The 10,919-nt window shown below is 46.6% G+C and overlaps 1 protein-coding gene across 1 annotated transcript; it reads right to left on the bottom strand.

The window, feature by feature from the left end:
- Positions 1 to 99: 99 nt before the first annotated feature.
- Pglyrp2 (peptidoglycan recognition protein 2) lies at positions 100 to 9,254 on the bottom strand. The gene is made up of 5 exons (XM_038318819.1): positions 9,032 to 9,254; positions 5,760 to 6,767; positions 4,627 to 4,837; positions 3,566 to 3,863; positions 100 to 273 (listed from the first exon to the last, which is right to left on the bottom strand). The coding sequence occupies exons 1-5, from the start codon at positions 9,096 to 9,098 to the stop codon at positions 262 to 264; spliced, it is 1,596 nt and encodes a 531-aa protein (XP_038174747.1). The 5' UTR covers positions 9,099 to 9,254; the 3' UTR covers positions 100 to 261.
- Positions 9,255 to 10,919: the final 1,665 nt, after the last annotated feature.

Below are 10,919 nucleotides of genomic sequence, written 5' to 3'. Positions count from 1 at the left end.
CAAGATCCCATCTCGAAAAGCCAAAAAGAAAAAGAAAAAAAGAAAGAAAAGGTTTCTTGTCAACTAGGCTCTCTAGCACTGAGCCACACACTTGGCTTGGGTTTTGGTCTCCAAGTTGACTTTTGAGTAAAGCCAGAGTAAGACGATGCGCATGGAGACTTCCTTTCAGTGGTCCCTGTATTGGAGGTCTGTGGTCTGTGGCTGCTGGAAGGAGCATCAGGGATAGTGCTTCTTGGATCTCCAAGGCTCCCTCAGGAGTTCTTAGTTTTCAGCCTAGAAGAAATAAGATAATATGAGACTTAGGGTGTATGCACGGTAAGGTCTGCCCTCTTTGCTATGGAGTCTTGGCTATGGGACAGGATAGGGGCCCAAAGTGACAGAGTGGATACAAAGCTGGTTGTACCTGGGTGTGGTGGGAAAACATCTGTAATCCCAGCAGTTGGAAGACTGAGGCCAAATGATTTTGAAAGTTCAAGGTTAACATTGGGCCACCCATGAATGGCACACACCTTTAGTCTTTAATTTAGGAGGCAGAGACAAGTGGATCTCTATGAGTTTGAGGCTACATGGTGGAAACCTTGCCCCCCCCCCCAAATCCAGGTTACACAACAAGTCCCAATTAAAACAAACAAAATACAAGCACACTAAATCAATCACAAAACCATCTGCAGGCAAGGGCGGGCAGATAAATAGCTTAATGAAAAGGAGTGGTAAGATAAGTAGGGGTCAGAAGTTCAGAATCATCCCTCTTGGACTTGTCTCAAAACGGGAAACCTTGTATCAAAATCAAAAATGACTCAACCAGTAAAATGCTTGCATTGCAAATGTGAAGACCTGAGTTTGATCCCCAGAACCCACATAAAGATACTGGACAAAGCAGAAACTTTTAATCCAAGCACTGGGCATCTGGAGACAAGAGGACCCTTGGGGGCTTACTAGCCAGTAAGCCTAGTCTGTTTGTTGAGCTTCTGGTCAATGACAGCCCTTCTCTCAAAGGAAGTAGATGACTTTCCTGATGATGACACAGGAAGTAGCCCTTAAACAACAGACATCAGAACACACATGCACACATACATAGACACATGTTAAAAAGAAGGTAAAATGGAAGTAGCAGTTGGATGTGATATACTTTGAAACCTTACAACCTCAGCACTTGAGGTGGAGGGCAGCATAAGCTAATGAGTTTAAGGCTAGCCTGGGCTATACCTCAAGCCTTTGTTTTACAACCAATCAATCAAACAAACAACAAAAAAAAAAACAAAACAGACACAGGTAATGGGATTGTCCTGGTGTGATCAGAGGCTAGGATTAGGGCTTTCTTTCTTTCTTTCTTTCTTTCTTTCTTTCTTTCTTTCTTTCTTTCTTTCTCTCTTTGATTTTTGAGACAGGGCTTCTCTGTAGCTTGGGAGTTTGTCCTGGAACTAGCTCTTGTAGTCCAGGCTGACCTCGAACTCACAGAGATCCACCTGCCTCTGTGCTGGGATTAAAGGTGTGTGCCACCACTGCCCGGTTTAGGATTAGGCTTTTAGGCTGACTGTGATCACTATGTCTAAATTGCTCTAATGTAAGAATCTTCAGGAGTCTTGGCAGGTATCCCACAAAACAAAACAAAACAAAACAAAACCCCAAGAATCTTCACGAGCCAGAGGCCATCAAGAACCATTAGGGCTGAGATGAGTAGAAAAAGCAAGGCAGGGGTAGGGACTGGACTGAGGTCATGCAGACAATCTATTGGAGTAAAGGGTCACACAGTTCAGGTTAGTGTTGTGTGAACAGAGGGCTTCTGGATGGGAGGCTGGAGTCAGTACTAGGCTGGATGGCCTGGGATAAGGTAGGCAGAAGGGTTTTGTCTCGAGCCTTGTTATAAATTAATAAAAGATGCCATAAATTTGGTAGTGAGGATCTAAGACAAATTGCTCTTCAGATGAGAGCCTTATCTGAATAGCATCAGGCTGCAAACAATCATGATAGGTCCTAAAAGAGAATCTTCAGTTCCAAAGCACCTCAGGAGTTCCTGGCTTTGACATATTTCAGGGATGTGGGGCTTGAGAGGTAGGGTGGGTATCCACACCGTGCAGTCTACCACCAAGAGTCAGCAAAGCAGTCAAACCATAGACCAGAAGATTTTGTTAGCTGGGCGGTGGTGGTCAGGCAGAGTCACACAATATCTGTGAGTTCAAGGCCAGCTGTGTCTACAGAGCAAGTTCCAGGCCAGCCAGGGCTACACAAAGAAACCCTGTCTCGAAAAACAAAACCTTTTCTTTTTCTTTTGACAGGGTTTTACTGTGCAGCCTGGCTGTCCTGGAACTTGCTCTGTAGCCCAGTCTGGTCTTGAACTCAGAAGTTTGCCTGTCCCTGCCTCCTGAATATGGGATCAAAGTCATGAGCCACCATGCTTGGCTTAAATAAGAAGGTAAAGTCAGGAGTAGAGAGCCTGTCAGGAGGGAAGATCCCTGTTGCTCCCGTAGATGACCAGGGTTCTGTTCCCAGCACCCATCAAGTAGCCCACAAGGGTTGGTAAACTCTGCCACAGGGGTTCTGATTTCCACTTTTGATCTCCTTGGGCACTGACACATGTGTAATGCACACATACACACACACACACACACACATGCAGACACTACAAATAAAATAAACCTTTTTTAAAAAAGAATAAACTTATAATTCAAGATTGCTTAAGTGCCATAGAGCAACTTACTATTAATTGAAATATTCCCTCAAGGAAGGAATTAGGGTCCCTCCATCAAGGCTGGTTAGAGGGAAGCTTAAATAGCTGCTGCGGGAGAAGATGAGGCACAGAACTGACAACACAGTTGCCAAAAATTGCCCAGAGGGGTTCTTCGCTAGCGAGCTGCTTACAAGTTGTGTAGAGGGCTCAGGATTGCAGCTTTCATCACTCATCACCCATGGTGAAGTGGCTGTTCCCATGATACAGCTGCTTTTGTTTTTGTTTTGTTTGTTTGTTTTTGAGACAGGGTTTCTCTGTAGCTTTGGAGCCTGCCCTGGAACTAGCTCTTGTAGACCAGGCTGGCCTCGAACTCACAGAGATCCGCCTGCCTCTACCGTCCAAGTGCTGGGATTAAATTTAATTAATTAATTAGTGTGCCACCACTACCCAGTTGATACAGCTGTTTTTAAAGTCATTCCTGATCCTGTGAGGAACCCCTCATCCGTACTCCTGTAAGTAAACCCAATAAAAACAACCAAGTTGGACTTTGTAGAGAATTGTTACTATTTGAGGTGTGACCCCTCAGGAAGTCTCTCATAACACTTGGACACGAGTGTCAGAGAACATCAGAAAGGCAACAGTGGCCTGCTCTACAATTTCGGAGAGACTTTAGTTAGGTGTGGCCCGATTTGGGGGAGAGAGCTGGGCACCTGGAGGTCTGTAATCTAACAGGCATGAGTAATGAAGGTCAGACTGAGGTTATAAATTAAAGGGGAGCCAGCAGAGGTGTTGGCAGTTAAGCAAAAGACAAGCTGACATGGGCAGGGCCAGGGCTGAAGATGTGTGTTCAGAACAGACAGGACAGACGATGCCATGGGTAGTGACAGGCAGACTCACCGCGGTAAAGTGAGGCCAGGTGCGCAGCAGGTTGAAGAGCGCATTACCGGGGCAGTCGCTGTGAACTAGCTGGCGGTGGCCCAGCACTTTGTAGTCTGGCAGCAAGTGGCCTGAGCGAATGGCGCAGGTCGGAAGCACGTCGCGAACCGTCTTCAGCGCTGCGTCGCTGGGCAGTGACCCAGTGTAGTTGCCCACGAAGGCCACGCCGAAACCGCGAGTGTTGTGGCCGCGCGTATGTGCGCCCACCCAGTGCCAGCCGCGGCCCTCGTACACATAGCCGTCGGATCCTACCACGAAACTGCGGAGGGGTTGGGGTAGGGCAATTTACCTGGCTACGTCCCAATCTGGCCATGCCCCCAGAGTCTGTCTCTGTGCCATGAAACCGAGTGTGGTACACTGCCTCTGTTTCATCCAATTCAGTATCATTTGAATACCACGTGCCACCCCAGAAACCGTTCTCTCTTGCAGAATGCCTTAATCACAGCATTCAAAGAAAGAAGCAGGCAGAACTCTATGAGTTCGAGGCCAGCTTTTTCAACATAGAGAGCTCCAGGCCAGTTATAAGACCCTGTTTTATTAAAAAAAAAAAAAAAAAAAAAAAAAAAAGGAGAGGAGGAGGAGGAGGAGGAGGAGGAGGAGGAGGAGGAGGAGGAGGAGGAGAAAGGAAAAAGAAGAAAAACAAAAAGCAGCCGGGTGCGCACACCTTTAATCCCAGCACTGGGGAGCAAAGGCAGCCGGATCTCTGGCTTTGAAGCCAGCCTGGCCTACAGAGTGAGTTCCAGGACAGTAAGGGCTACAGAGAGAAACCGTGTCTCGAAAAACAAACAAACAAAAACTTTGCCTTTTCTGAAGAACTGGTCAAGTTACTTTTCACTCTTCTCCCCTCTCTATCCCTTGCCGGGATATCTCCTTCCCAATCCGGGACCTTGCTCCTCATCTCCACCCAATCCTGGTTCTTGACCACGCCCACTACAAACTCCCTCTTCTACTTGCCAGTCTCCGCCCATTTGTTTTACTCCCTACCTTCCAACCTCTCCCACGGAAGCCTAGGCCATGTTCACCTGTAGCCGATGTCATCCCAGCGACGCACGTCCTGGTGGAAACGCTGCATGGAGCGCATGTTAGCGGCACAGCGCTGGAAGGTGGTGCAGGGTGGCGCTGGCACGTTGGTGTGATGCACATATAAGAATCCCAGTGGCAGCCGGAGTGGTGTCGGGTTGCCTCGGTAGGGGGCGGCTCCCCAGCGGCAGCGAGGGAGAATGGCTGGGCATCCTTCAGGAGCAAGGGAGACTCTGATCATCAAGCATTTCATTCTGGAAGACTGAATCTCTATTAAGGTGAACCTATGGGTATCCCTCTGGTCTCCATGAATCGGCAAGAGTCTAATTTTAGGACAGGAAGGTGACTCAGAGGGCACACACAGATAGATAGATAGATGATTGATGATGGATAGATAGATAGATAGATAGATAGATTGATAGATAGATAGATAGATAGATAGATAGATAGATAGATGAAAGATAGTTAGATGATAGGTAGATAGACAAACACAGTTTTGGAGTCTGTTATGTCTCTGCCACTTCCAGGAGAAAGACCAAAAGTGTGAGTATGATGGTGCATTTCTGTTAATTCCAGCATTTGACGAGATTAAAGAAAGGGGCTTGCAAACTCAAGACCAGCCTGGGCTATGCAGACCTTGTCTCAATAAAATTGGTAAAAAAAAAAAAAAAAAAATTAGTCCCCATGTGTTGACTTTCAATTGTATGCTACTGTGTGTGTGTGTGTGCGTGTGTGTGTGTGTGTGTGTGTGGTGTTAGAGTTCAGGGTCTCATGAAGCCCAGGCTGCCCTTATTATATATTCCAGGCTGCCCTTGATATCCCTCTGGTCTCTACCTCTTAAGAGCTGGGATTGCCAGCATGCATCACTGTGCATTTTCCTGTGGTGACAGGATTGAATGCAGAGTCTTATGCATACACTCTACCAACTGAGCTATACCCCCCAATCCCTCTTTTAAAAAAAATTAAATCAGGTAAACTCTTATCTATTCCTCAAGGACCATCTCTTGCGTTTCTTTGACTATGCAGCTGTCCCTATCTTTACTGCTGTCCCCTTGAAATTCTCTGGACCCTTGATCCCACTCACCACAGGGGACTGGGAATGTGAATTTATGAGGAGTCAGGGGGAACTCCTTACCCAGGAAAGTCTCAGTGAACTCCTTGGTAGCAAGGGTAGCCACCTGAGCCAGCTCTTCTTGGGTCATGTTCTGCAACTGTGGCTGTTTTGGCTCCAGTCTCTGTAGCTGAACAAGAGCCTCCCATACCTGCTGGGCTAGGGTAGGAGTGGAAGTCAATGCAGCCCCGTTCTGCCTTCGGAAGTTACTTCGGAAATTTGGATCGCCAGCCACTCCATCTCCATAGTATTCTCTCAGCAGGTGGCTGAGGGGTGGCAGGGGCCTAGAAACCCGGCTCAAGTGATCCCCAAGGAGAGCTCCATCCAAGGCACCATTGAGGAAAGCCATGGTGATTCTGGATGCCTTGGGGTCCAACAGTGTGAAGACCCTGGGGGCAGAAAGCTTGTCCCAGCAACCCTCAGTTCCCAGGCCTGGATAACTTTGAGTCTGGGAACTGTGGAGGAATGTCAGTCCCAAGTCTCCAGCCAAGATGACTGCCAGGAGTCTGTCCACAGTGGTGGGAGTCTTGGCTTTTCCGTTTGGTGAAGTGGCTCCAACATCTGTAGAAGAGGCGTTTGTGGAGGCATCCATTAGTCCTGGCCAGATGGCTGCAACGTTTGCTGTAGTGTCTCCAGCATCACAAGGGGTATCCAAGCAGTCTGAAGACAAGTTGGTAACACGGTACCCCTGCAAACCAGCCTCTAGCCCAACCAGTAGAGGCTTCACGGCTACGGTGGAGCCATCAGGTGCCAGCACCACTCCATATTCTTTCCCATCCTGTACATCATGTTGGGCCACCTCTGAAATCAGAGCCTGAAGTTCTGGGCTCAGTGAGTGGAGCTCTGACTCTGTCGTGTTGTGGCTTGGTGCCTTCCGCAGCAAGTACTGGTGAAGAGAATTGTGGGGGCTGAAGTGATTGGCTGACAGTATCCGTGCAGAGGCAGTGCCGCTGGCCTCAGCCACAGGCACCTTTTGCTCAAGCTCAGCAAGGGCCTGGATGATGGAGTCCATGACCAGGGGTAAGGAGGAGGCTGAAGGAGGAGAAAATGTGTCAGCTCAGCAACCCAGCATCGCTTGTTTCTGACCCTCTCCTGTTCATGTCGTATTTCCCTAATTCCTTCTGACACCACTGTGACCAGCACTACCGTTGCGTAGGGGGGAAACTGAGACACCCAGTCTATTCCTTGTTGGTTAAGGAGTTTGGACTGTCCATAAACACTGGGGAGCCAAAATAAGATTATGAGTAGCGGAGAGGCCTGGCCAGGCTGGCATTTGTGGTGGCTTAAGTAGGACTGTTCCTCATAGGCTCATATTTTAGAATGCTTGGTCATTAGGGAGTGGTGCTATTTGAGAGGGATTTAGGAGGCATGGCCTTGTTGAAAGACATGTGGCCCTGTTGGGGGAAGTGTGTCACTGGAGTGGGGCTTGGGGGTTTCAAATGCTCAAACCAGGCCAGGTAGCTGTCTCTCTTCTTCCTGCTGTCTGTGGATCCTGATATAGAACTTAGCTCCTGCATGGGGTCTGCCTGTGCACTATCATACTTCCCACCATCCTAATGATGGACTAAATCTCTGAAACCGTAAACTGACCTTCATTAAATGCTCTCCTTTATAAGAGGTGCTGTGGCCATGGTGTGTATTCACAATAACAGACCAAGACATCATTCTAAGCTTGGTGTTTGGGCTACTATACGGAAATGGGTTTCCAAGGTTCTAGAGTAATGAGGGGCAAACAGAAGAGAGGTTAATGAAGAAGGTGGTTGGTGGTATGTGTTGGCAATGACCAAAAGCATGGAGAATTTCTACATATGTAGGGGTAAAGACAGATCATTTAAAAATTACTATTGGGGTTGGAGAGGTGGTTCAGAGGTTAAGAGCACTGGCTGCTCTTCTAGAGAACCCAGGTTCGATTCCCAGCACCCACATGACAGCTTACACCTATCTGTAACTCCAGTTCCAGGGTTTCTGACACCCTCACGCAGATACACATGCATCTAAAACACCAATGCACATACATAAAATAAAAATGAATTATTAAAATTTACTATTATTTCAAGTTTTACTCTTGTATTTAATTGGTGGGGGTTATGTGCATGTGGATGCTAGAGGTTTTGGATATACTGGAACTGGAGTTACTGGTGGTTGTAAATCATCTAGTGTGGGTGCTGGGAACAGAACATGGATCTTCTACAATGGTGCATTGTCTTAACCACTGAGACATCTCTCCAGCTCAGACAGTTTCTGGTGATAGATTACAGTTGGGCAATTTTAGGAGGAAAAGTATGTCAAAGGATTACCTGAGGCTTATGTAGCTATTTTCTCTAACCTGAGGCCTCTTACACCAAGGAAGCTGAGCACAATGGCTCATGCCTGTAATCCCAGCCCTCAAGAAAGCTGAGACAGAAGGACCACCACAAGTTCAAGACTAGCCTGAACTTCACAGTTCCAACCCTTTCTGGCTACAAAGTAAGACCTTGCCTCAAGCAAACAGATATACAGACAGATGGACAAAAAAACAAACAGCCCATGGGGAGAGGAGAATGTGGTTTTCCTTTTTCAAGAAAGGGAATCTAGATGTTAGGTTACCAGGTTCACAGCAGAGTTAGAGGTTGTTGAATTATTGCCAATGTTTATTTAAACATTAACTATGTGTCAGACATCACTCTAAGTGATACATAAAATTTATTTAATCCTCACAAAACTTCTTGTTTACAGATGAAGCATCTGAGATGGAGAGGACATGTTAGCTGCTTCAGGTCATGCAGTTAGGAAGTGCAGGAGGTTTAATTTGCATCTAGGAAGGTTGGTTCTTTTGTTATAGGGTTTGCTATATAGTGCAGACTGGCCTCTAACTCATTATATATCCCCGGCTAAAGGTCCTCCTGCCTTTCATGTTCTGGGGATACAGACAATTGTTTCCACACCCAGAGCCTCCAGGCCATTTTAATCCAGTACCCTAGTGTCTGGAGGGCAATCCATTCTGTAACTTTGTTTCTGCTTAAATTATCAGGTCTTTTCTGCTTCTCAACCAAACCCAGCTCTCGCTCCTCCCATCTTAGTTGTGTGAGTCCTTTCTTCAGGAAGCTAACCTTGATTTTTGCTTCCAAGCCCTCTTCCCCGCTCTGCCCACCCCGGCCCTGTCTACTCTCTGGCATCCCTTCCTTGACTCCCTTGACTCTATGGGTGTTGGAAACATGTGGTGCCCTAATAGCAGTTTGCTGAGAGCTGGAGCCTTGACCTGCTAAGGTTCAACAAAACAAGTTCCCCTCCTCCAAGGCCTCTACCCTTGAACTCACCTGTCTCTGACTCTGGCCACAGCAACAGTCCAAGCAAGATCCAGAGGACACCCTGGACTTTCATCATTGTGGGGCTCCAGTTTCAGGGCAGAGGCCCAGCAAGAATCTCAGAGGTGCTGGGAAGAGAGGGGTGTGAGAATTGACCTGACTTAACAAAGCGCAGCAGGACAGCACACTCGCCCCAGCCGAGTTAAGAGTGTGGGAGTAGAGTGCCTGGGTCAAGGTTATTTAGGTCTCAAAGTCTCCGCCATCCTGTCCTGTTCCCGCCCAGAGTGACCTGATAGGTCAGTAAGTCAGATCCATGCCAGGAGAAGCCTGTAGACTGGGAAGCTCAAACTCAGAAATGTCCATGCCCTCGCCTTTAAAAAAATATAAAAATATAAAAAATATATATAGTTAATTTTTTCCAGTACTGGAGATTAAACTTAGGGCCTTATGCATGCCAGGCAAACGCTGTACCTTTGAACTCTATCCCCTGACTCCCTTTTACATTTTATTTGATTTTATTTAAAAGGCTTGAGTGAATTCAAGGCCAACCTGTTCTACATGGTTAATTCCAGGATAGCCGGGGCTACAGAGAAAAATCCCCGTCTCGAAAAAGAGCATCTATATATAAAGACCTTTAAAATTAAATTCGAATGTACTATTACTGCATGTGTGGGTAGAGTGTGTGTCCATGAGAAGGGTGTGGGTTTGAGCATATGCCAGGCATGACACTGGAGATCAGAGGACAGCTTTTGGGAATCAGTTTTCTCCTTCCATTTCAAGATCTAGAGGTAAAGCTCAAGCTGTCAGGCTTTCAGAAGAACACCTTTACCTTCCAAAACATCTCTCTATTCAACTTATTTTAATTGTTAACACGTGTTTGTGTATATGTGGGGTTTTGTTTGTTTGTTTTTGTTTATTTGGTTTTTTCCAAGACAGCGTATCACCATGTAGCCCTGGAACTCACTCTGTAGACCAGGCTTTCCTTAGACTTGGAGATCCACCTGCCTCCGGTGCTGAGATTAAAGGCCTGTGACACAGCCCTTACCACCTGTTACAGCGGCCACCACCTGGCTGTCTGTGGGTTTTCCAGTGAAAGAATAATGCCTATGAAAGATAAAAGAAGGTGTTGGGTACCTTCGAACTGCAGTTACAAGTTGTTCTGAGCTACCTGATGTGGGTACTGGGATCGGAATTCAAGTCCCCAGCAAACAAGTTCTCTTAACTACTTAACTACTGAGCCATCTCTCCAGCCCCAATTTACTTTTTTTTTTCTTGAGACAGAATCTCTCTTAGCTCGGGCTGGTTTTGAGCTCCTGGTCCTCCCATCTCCATGCCCCACAGTACTGGGATTATAAGTGTGTGTGTCATCACACTGGTATCTTTTTACATCTTATTTTGAGACAGGGTGTTACCATGAAGTCTAGGCTTGCCTCAAACTCAGGGTCCTCCTACCTGAGACTCCTGAGTGCTGGGATTATAGGTATGTACTACTACGCCCAGTTTAAATTCTTCCCAGTCTTTGGAGTGCTGTGTTAGTGTACACTAACATAACACTAGATAACAGAGTGTATCTAGTACACTCTGCCCTGTCTCAAAAGTGACAGCTCTGTAGCTACAGTCTGCTTCTAGAAGAACCTCTCAGCAGTTTGGTAAGACAGACTATGCTGGCTGGACAAGGTGGAAGATTGTTTTGTTATCTGAAACTTTTCCCCTTCATTTCTCTTTCTCCTTTCTTTCTTCCTTTCTTCCTTCCTCCCTCCCTCCCTCCCTCCCTCTCTCTCTCTTCTTTCTTTCTTTCTTTCTTTCTTTCTTTCTTTCTTTCTTTCTTTTTCTTTCTTTCTTCTTCTCTCTCTTCTTTCTTTCTTTCTTTCTTTCTTTCTTTCTTTCTTTCTTTCTTTCT

This window comes from Arvicola amphibius, chromosome 2, assembly GCF_903992535.2.
Source record: "Arvicola amphibius chromosome 2, mArvAmp1.2, whole genome shotgun sequence".
NCBI classification, from domain to species: Eukaryota; Metazoa; Chordata; class Mammalia; order Rodentia; family Cricetidae; genus Arvicola; species Arvicola amphibius.
This window is presented reverse-complemented; position numbering and strand designations above follow the sequence as displayed.

Bases quoted from the DNA above. Each gene is read 5' to 3' on its own strand.
- Pglyrp2 (XM_038318819.1), bottom strand. From the start codon at position 9,098: ATGATGAAAGTCCAGGGTGTCCTCTGGATCTTGCTTGGACTGTTGCTG. The intron at 6,768-9,031 runs GTGAGTTCAAGG...CTCCTCCTTCAG, and splicing joins GTGGCCAGAGTCAGAGACAG to CCTCCTCCTTACCCCTGGTC. The intron at 3,864-4,626 runs GTGAACATGGCC...ACCCCTCCGCAG, and splicing joins TGGGATGACATCGGCTACAG to TTTCGTGGTAGGATCCGACG.